General features: G+C 37.2%; 1 protein-coding gene across 1 annotated transcript; it reads left to right on the top strand.

The window, feature by feature from the left end:
• The first annotated feature begins 7,040 nt into the window (after positions 1-7,040).
• Positions 7,041-9,199, top strand: LOC135125546 (cylicin-2-like). Its single transcript, XM_064051209.1, has 5 exons — positions 7,041-7,083; positions 7,215-7,290; positions 7,527-7,797; positions 8,603-8,792; positions 9,039-9,199. The coding sequence occupies exons 1-5, from the start codon at positions 7,041-7,043 to the stop codon at positions 9,197-9,199; spliced, it is 741 nt and encodes a 246-aa protein (XP_063907279.1).
• Positions 9,200-9,258: the final 59 nt, after the last annotated feature.

Below are 9,258 nucleotides of genomic sequence, written 5' to 3'. Positions count from 1 at the left end.
ACAAAAAGGCAAAATGTAAACCCGCCCACCCCTCGATTGTGATGATTTGTATTCTTAGAAACTTAAAACAGGTTTAAAATGGTAAATTTTTCTGGAGAAATATGGATTTTGCAGTTAGGCTCCGCCCCTAGATCTGACAACGAATAAAAAAATCATCAAAATTGAGATAGGGTGGGTGGGTGGGGCTTATATTTTGCCTTTTTTTTTCTTAATATACGTAGCCATCTTTTCAGAACCAAAACTTAGGACATGGTTAAAATGGTACATTACTGCAAGGAAATAGAGATTTTGCAATTATGGGGCGGAGTCTAATTGCAAATTCGATGTTTCCTTATACAAATTCTACATTTTAAACATGTTTTAAGCTTCATGTCGTGAAAAGAAGTTTACACACATTAAAACAAAAAGGCAAAATGTAATGTAATTGAGATAGGGTGGGTGGGCGGGGCCTATATTTTGCCTTTTTTTTTTGTTAATATACGTAGCCATCTTTTCAGAACAAAAAACTTAAAACATGGTTACAATGGTACATGATTGCAAGGAAATATAGATTTTGCAATTATGGGGCGGAGTCTAATTCCAAATCGATATTTCCTTATACAAACAAATTCTCCATTTTAAACATGTTTTAAGCTTCGTGTTGTCGAAATAAGCCTACACAAAAATGTTTATAGAAAAATATGGACTTTGCAGTTAGGCTCCGCCCCTAGGTCTGACAACGAATAAATAAATCATCACAATTGAGATAGGGCGGGTGGGCGGGGTTTATATTTTGGCTTTTTTTCTTTATATACATAGCCATTTTTTTACAACAAAAAACTTAAATTTGCAATTATGGGGCGGTGAAAAGAAGTCTGCACATATTGAAACAAAAAAGCAAAATGTAAACCCGCCCACCCGCCCTATCTCAATTGTGATGATTTATTTTATTCGTCGTAAGCCAAGGGGCGGAGCTTAATTCTAAAATCGTTATTTTTCTAAGTAATTTTCAAAATTTCTTTCTAAATAATCTGTTCTATGTCAGTTACATTTAATTGCAAAATAGAAATATAAAATTGGTTTGTGTAGCTACAATATATATGACAGTAATGTTATTTATTTTTAAACTATGTGTTATAACAATAAAGGTTAGCAAAAATCACACCACATTTTTATTCCCAAAAGTCCATTTGGTTAAATGGAAAAATCGTTAGTTTTCACTCGTGTTTCAATTTTTCGATAAAAATTTAAAAAAGTATCCTTCTCGAATTTATAAAGGTAATTCGCTTCTCTCTTAAGAATCACTTCACCTATTTCGAGTCGACCGTGACATTAATTTAACTGATAATAATTCTTACGGTTCTTTCTCTCAAAATTTATGAATATTTAAAAATGTCGAAAACGGGTCACTGATAAACTCTATAATTTGAAAACCAGGTGGCTGTAAGCATAGATTCTGTGAGAATTTCAGGTGAAATAATTAGAGAGTGAACACTAAAAATGCCTGAATTTTCAAAGAAATCAAGCCAACTTTCAAAAATTGAGCTCTTCAAAAAAAGTTGCCTAAAAATTCACAAAAATTCTGGGCTATAGCTTTCGTCGAGCAAATTGAAATACATAGCGTGTGTATGAGTTCAGACAAGGATTTTCAAAATATTTGGTTTCAAAGTCCAATTTTAAGAAAAACCGAAAAATTGTCTTATTGTATATTGACAGTCTTGGAAAAATGGTAGAAATTTTCATAATAATGAAGCCAAAAATGCCTTCTAGAGGTCTAAATCCACAAAAAAATCTCTTTAGGTAATTTTCGAAAGTGGTAGAAAACAGTCGAAATTTTTAAAAGATATTGAAAAATTCGTCTCTTGAAAAGTTGCCTAGAACTTCATAGGAAATTGTGGGATATAGATCGTAAACAGGGGATTCCAAAGACATAGAGTATTTTTGGGCTCGGATCCAGATTGTCGAAATATTCGAAAATCATATTATTTTTAAATTATTGCAAGATAGAGATATAAAACTTATTGATTTAGCTACAACATTTGACAATAAAGTTTAATGAAGAATAGCAAAAATTCGGATATAACATACATACCACAGAAGATCTGTCGCATATTATATTCGATTCTCCGTCTTCGCAAAACAACGAAGTATCAGTTCAAGTTGCCACTTTCGCGCGGATGTGGTTCTTCCCAGGAAGTTTATAATTAAAGATTAAATGGAAAAACCGTTGAAATCGTGTGTTCCGCTTTCAATTCAATTCTTTCGCTAAAAATGGATCAATGTTTAAAAACGTTCAACGCGTCCTAGCGCTCCTTTCCAGGTGGTTGTAAACTCTCGCCCCGTTCGAGTGGTCCGGCATGAAGACACCCCGTAATCTGTAAAAGTGGCGTTATTGGCCCCCAGACTGTGGCAGTTTTGGATAAAGCGAGCGGTTTGATGGGCGAACCTTCCAATAGTCCCAGAGTTTTATAACCGCAAGCTCGGTTATACGAGCACGGGACCGGACAGCTGTCTTATCTCCGTGTTCGTGCAGAGAAATCTAATTATTGACTTACACGGCGCGCTTCCTGTCAAAGCCAAGTTTTAATGATCAACCGGTGGTCATTACATGCCAGCCGAACCGATATATATAGCGTATATTTGTAAGTGCTGGTTTCATGTCAATTAAATTACATTGGCTCCGGCTAATGGCTTTCAGGGGATGAACCGAACTAACGAGTCAGCGACCAGATATATCTGGATGGGGTTTAAACGCTGGGGTGCATGAGATGGAGGGTATTAAGGAACAATTACGCTGTTTCGGGCGAAATTGGTGGTTTAGTGGAGGTTAAGGAAGGAATATGATAATCCGGGCTGAATGCGAACTCTGGATAGGTACATGATACTGGCTTAAGTGGTTGCTTTCTTACACGAAATCACTTACCACTTCTGAATTTCGTTCAAGGTGACCAAATAATAGAAAATAAAACACGATCAACTATAACCTCACTGTTCGCCGGTATTTTAATTCATTTTCAGGCAACAAAAACTCCAAGCTTCCAACATAATTAGCTTCCGCTGCTGCGAGAAAATAAACACAAAATAAAATTCCCCAAGATTACATTCCCGTAAGCACGCAGAAGCACCCAAAGTATTAAAAAATTAACTTCAAGTCTCGTGTTAAGTTCGTCTATTAAATTTGGGGCAACAAAAAATGACTTGATAGTTGGAGCCCAATTTACCCTTCGTTGCGGTTTGGTGCGAATTTGGCGCCTTTTATTTTCCTCGGCTGTTTTGTAGTCTGTTTACACCACTCATCAACTTTAACGGACCGCACTCCTTTTTGCGTTACTCCTAAAGTGAATAACAAGCCGCGAGTTCCTAAGTAATCTCATAAAAATGAGTAAACTTGGATCATCGAAGGTATGGCGAAAATTGTGTAAGTTTGTGAAGGCTCGGCTTAGCTACTGCTTTAAAACAAGTTTAACATACAATGGAATTCAATTAAACAAGCAACTCTGTCGAACATCACTGCTGTAAAGTTCCAGAATAATTCCCCGTGTAATGTTAAATCCGAATTCCTTCAGGACGACGCGCTGTCCCTTTAAGCATTCCTCTTTCTGGCCTGTCATCGGATGCCGGTTCACTGATTCAATTAAAGAGCTGCATATTGCTAAAAGTGAGGAGTGAGGAGTTGTTTCAGATTCGAAAATCGTTAATAAATTCGTCTTACGCTAATTACACTTGTTACACGAGAACTGTAGCTAGAGCTCGCTATCGAATTTATTTTTTCCGTGACGGGTGTAAGTGAAAGTTATTTTTCCTCCTTCGTGTTTATGAAAAGAAAATCGTTTGTTCTAAAATGATAGCCCCCAAACCTTTTCCCTCAAATATGTCACCCTCAGCGACAGCAAATCCAGGATGTTTCACTCGATAATCTGGAAGTTTATTAGAGAGCTTCGTGAGGGCCTGTTCCACTCCATTAGTTTTAATATAATAAATTTCAATGGTCGAAAAACAGCTATTTGTTTTTATAGACTCCCATCGAAATCGGTTACTTCAACTTTTTCCTTGTTTGTAAACAAATAAATTTCAATTGGACACCTAATTGTTCAGTACTTGAAATAAATTGTTTCAGTGAGTCGAATGAAAATAAATTAAAGATCAGAAATTAGGTGGTGCGTTCTTTGGCGTTCTGGTTTGCATACGAATGTGGAATTGACTGTGGAACCGAGCGTTTAAAAATACATCTGTTGCTTTGTTGGCGCGTTTTCGAAAACAATAGTTATTAAATTTGCGTTTGAAGTAGGAGTTCGTTGAAAAATGGTGGAGGCGCCGGGAAAATCATACAATTTTGTCTAAGGTTTGTAAAAATTGCGCAAGCTTTAATATTCTTAACGTAAGACCTAAATTATCGGGAGCTTTAAGTGAAAGAACTCTGAAAGTTTGTCGATTGTTAAAGCTTATAACTACCTCGGTACGTTGTCGTGAGCTTGTCCACCCAATCGAATTTATTAAAAACAGTGAAATGATTAAGATTTTTCCAAACAAATCTCCTAAGAACTTTAACTACGACCTAAATGCGATAACTCCGAGAGCTCTTTCACCCGACTCCGAATTTTAATTTGTTATTCCTTTTCGTTCGCTCTCCCACTTAATTTCAAAATTTCCTGCAAGTATTCGCGAGTTCTGCTGTAGCTTAGCCTGCACTCCCCTGTTTGCACTCCACAAAAAGGAAGAATCGAAATGACATTCAAATTCATTCCGGTAACTTCCCTAGACTCCCATATCTAGATATCTCGCCCTGTCTCAAGCGAGTCATATCGCCTTAATCGTGTTTGAAGTGGAATAAGAAGAAGGGAATCCTGGAGAGTCGGTCGACCTTTTGTGGCTGCAGACGCCGTCTGAAAGCAATTGTCAAATGTAATTTCACGCCTCCACTGGCAACAGATATTTGGGTCATCCTCCGGCTGTGCCATAATACGCCATTACGACACGACCTACCTGCGATTAAAAAACGGTTTTCTACGCCCACGGCGAAAAAGCGGCGGCTCGGGCTGCAAAATTCCTCCTCGGGGGTAATCGCCATCATTACACGCTTGTTGAATAACTATTTCCTCCATCGGAAATTCATGTCTGCGGAATTTTTAATAAGCTGCAATTGCACTTGATTTGATTCGACTAGGAGTTGTGGAGTCTGAAGGAAGGGTAATAAGCAAACGGGGTCGATGAAGGGGAAAAAGAGCAGCGCTAGCTATAACAACATTCGCTTTTATTACATGCTTTGAAAGGTACGTTTTTCGAATAATCTGCTTCATTAATCGTTAACATGTCCCATAGGTCATTTGAGGAATTATGAGCCCCATTAGAGCAATTTCCTCTTAACGCAAAATCGAACCAACGACCTGTGACTCGATGTTTAACCGAGTGGAAGCGATGTCTGTGGCTTTTGTTGATGTTTAACAGTTAAGTCTATTTTCATTTACCAGTATTTTCTCGGTTTTTCATGTGTTATCGTCGCACTTCGTCAAGAAAACACCGCACCAATTGACTAGATTGCTCCATAATTTCTACTTCAATAACCACAAATCGTAAATCATACAAATTGGATTTGCATGCATGACATAAATTGAATTTTCGTTACAACAATGCAATGAACGTATTATTTGCTTTTATTCCGTTGTCTGTTTCGGGGGCAATTTTTACCAGCGATTTATGAGAAATTTACAAACGTGCCACGTCTTAAATCAAAATTTAATTATTGGAGTGCATACGTGTTTCGTTTTGACAAGGCCGTAATTAAAATGAGTAATCTGTGTCTCTTGTGGCTGCCGGGAACCATTTGCGTTTTTGTAGCGGAGAGCAAGCTTTTTAATTACCAAAATTCGGTGTTCATTTCGGGTGTTCGGGGAAAACGCCGCAAGTTAAGAATATAATCCAAAAAAAAAAAAACGAAAAAACATTAAGTCAACTGGTCTATGAATACATTGATGTATGAAAAATTGTTCTAAAATCATTTTAAAACAAGTTGCCATGCTTGTGTTTCAGTTTAACTTAAAACTAAACATCAGGCTCCGAACATTGTCTTAAATTTTTTCATTGAACATCAAGGGCTTCTAAGCTAACGGAACAATTCCCAAGATTCTTTAATTCTTTCAAAAACGGAATAGCAAAAACCCCAAAGTTTATTTAAATTCCTTCCAAAACATATCACTCGGAATCTTCAATATTTTTGAAAATTCTTTCAAAATCAGAACATCAGATATTTCCAAAAACCTTTTAAATTTTTGAAAAAATGACACTAGTGTTTCTTTCAAATCCTTTCAGAAATAAGAGATCTAGTATTCTCAAAATTTGTCCTAAAACAAAAAAAAAACAAGGGTTTCCAGCATCTTTCTTATATTTTCGAAAACGTACCAGGGATTCCCAAATTTTTCTTCTTTCTTTTTTTTTCTAAAACGTTACAGTGAACCTATTCTGATTCTCTCAGTTTAAACATATAAGATACAAAAGTATAGTGGCACAAAATACTCTTTTAATTTTTCAAAAATAAGAACGGTAACTTTAAAACTATTTTTAAATCTCAAAAAAACCGAAACTAAGGACTTTGAGATTCCTTAAAAATTAAAAATATTATATATGAGAAACTCTCAAGATTCTTTCAAATTCTTTCAAAATCTGAACATCGAAGACTCCATATCTTTTTAAACAGGCAGAACGCCAGAACGACAGAACCACAGAAGAACAGAATGACAACGACCAGAAGGACAGTATGTCAGAACGGCAGAAAGAAGGAGGGAATAAGAGAACCACAGCAGAATGAGGAGAAAACAAAGCAACAGAAAGGCTGAACAACAAGGGAGAATGACAGAATGACAGAAGAACTAATTAATAGACTGGCAGCAGCATAGAACGACGAAATGGCAAAGGAGAGAATGATATAAAGACAGACTGACAAAATGATAGAATGACAGAACGACAAGAGAACAGAATGACAGAAGAAGAACAACAGGATAGATTGACAGAATGACAGAAGGACAGGATAAGAGAAGAACAGAAGGGCAGAATGGTAAAAAGGCAAAATGACAGAAGCTCGAAATTACAGAAGGACAGAACGACAGGAGGGTAGATTGACAGGAAAGAATGACAATGATGAATGATTACAAGGTGACAGAAGGATAAAATTACAGAAGAGTAGAACGAAAAAGCGGTAAAAGAACAGAACGACAGTAGAACAAAATGACATAGGGACACAGTGGCAGACCAACAGCAGCACAAAACTAGAACATGGCATAAGGACAGAATGACAGAACAACAGAAAGACAGAATGAAGTAAGGATATAATAACGGAACGATAGAACCATAGAATTATAGAAGAACAGAAGTATAGAACAACAAAATGCTAGCAGAATAGAATGATAAAACGATAGAAGGACAGAACAACACGAAATAGAGTCACGGAAGAATACAATAACGGAACAGGAGGATAAATTAACAGGAGACGAAAAAAGACGAAAAAAGACGAGAAGGATGGAAAAGGGCGAAAAGGATGATTAATCACGATTAAGGACGAAAAAGAACGAAGTCGGACGAAAAAGGACGGAAAGGACGATAAAGAACGAAAAAGACGATAAAGAACGAAAAGGACGAAAACGACGAAAAAGGACCATTAAGGACGAAAAAAGACGATTAAAGACGATTAAGTACGAAAAAGACGAAAGAGGACGAAAAAGGACGAAAAAGGGCGAAAAAACGAAAACAGACGATAAGGACAAAAAAGGACGATTAAGGACGAAGAAGGACGAAAAGAAGGAAAACGGACGATTCAGAACGAAAAAGGTCGGAAAAGGACGAAAAGGACGAAAAAGGACAAAAAAGATGAAGAGGACGAAAAAGGACGAAAGGATGAAAAATGACGAAAAAGACGAAAAAGACGAAAAAGGGCGAAAAGGACGAAAAAGGACGGAAAGGACGAAAAAGACGATTGAGAACGAAAACGACGAATAGGACGATTAAGGACGAAAAAGAAAGCAACAAGAAGAAAAAGGACGACAAAGGACGAAAAATGACGAAAAAGACGATTAAGATCGAAAAAGGACGAATAGGACAAAAAGGATGAAAAATGACGAAAAAACACGATTAAGGAAGAATAAGGACGAAAAAGGACGAAACGGAGGAAAAGGACGATTAAGGACAAAAATAAACTCAAAAGGAAGAAAAAGGACGACAAAGGACGAAAAAGGACGGAAAGGACGAAAAAGACGATTGAGAACGAAAAAGACGATTGAGGAGGAAAACGACGAAAAGGACGATTAAGGACGAAAAAGAAAGCAAATGGAAGAAAAAGGACGACAAAGGACGAAAAATGACGAAAAAGACGAAAAAGACGATTAAGGTCGACAAAGGACGAAAAAACGAAAACAGACGATAAATACAAAAAAGGACGATTAAGGACGATTAAGGACGAAGAAGGAGGAAAAGAACGGAAACGGACGATTCAGGACGAAAAAGGTCGGAAAAGGACGAAAAGGACGAAAAAGGACGAAAAAGGACAAAAAATACGAAAAGGACGAAAAAAGACGAAAAGGACGAAAAGAACGAAAAGGACAGAAAATGACGAAAAAGTGCGAAAAGGACGATTAAGGACGAGAAGGACGAAAAAGGACGAAAAGTACGAAAAAGGACGATTAAAGACACAAAAGAACAAGAAAGGACGAAAAAGGACGAAAAGAACGAAAAGGACAGGATAGGACGAAAAAAGACGAAAAAGGACGCGAAGGACGGAAAAGGGCGAAAAGGACGATTAATTACGAATAAGGACGAAGAAGAACGAAGTAGGACGAAAAAGACGAAAAAGGACGGAAAGGACGAAAAAGGACCATTAAGGACGAAAAAGGACGAAAAAGCACGATTAAGGACGAATAAGGACGAAAAAGGCGAAAGAGGACGATAAAGGACGAAAAAGACGATTAAGGACGAAAAAGGGCGAAAAAAACGAAAACAGACGATAAGGACAAAAAGGACGTTTAAGGACGATTAAGAACGAAGAAGGACGAAAAGAACGAAAACGGACGATTCAGGACGGAAAAGGTCGGAAAAGGATGAAAAGAACGAAAAAGGACAAAAAAGACGAAAAGGACGAAAAAGGGCGAAAAGGACGAAGAAGGACGAAAAGGGACGGGAAGGAAGAAAAAGACGATTGAGGACGAAAATGACCAAAAGGACGAAAGAGGACGATTAAGGACGAAAAAGGACAAATAAGGACGAAGAAGGACGAAAAATGACGAAAAAGGACGAAAA

Source organism: Zophobas morio, unplaced genomic scaffold, assembly GCF_036711695.1.
Source record: "Zophobas morio isolate AGI-343-1 ecotype UQ-CSIRO unplaced genomic scaffold, CSIRO_AGI_Zmor_V1 ptg000008l, whole genome shotgun sequence".
Classification (NCBI taxonomy): Eukaryota; Metazoa; Arthropoda; class Insecta; order Coleoptera; family Tenebrionidae; genus Zophobas; species Zophobas morio.
Note: the sequence above shows the minus strand (reverse complement) of the source record. Positions and strands in the feature narration are given on the sequence as shown.

Coding starts and splice junctions, on each gene's coding strand:
- LOC135125546 (XM_064051209.1), top strand. CDS start 7,041: ATGACAGAAGCTCGAAATTACAGAAGGACAGAACGACAGGAGG. Junction 7,084..7,214: donor AAGGACAGAACGACAGGAGG/GTAGATTGACAG, acceptor ATAGGGACACAG/TGGCAGACCAACAGCAGCAC. Junction 8,793..9,038: donor TAAGGACGAAGAAGAACGAA/GTAGGACGAAAA, acceptor CGGACGATTCAG/GACGGAAAAGGTCGGAAAAG.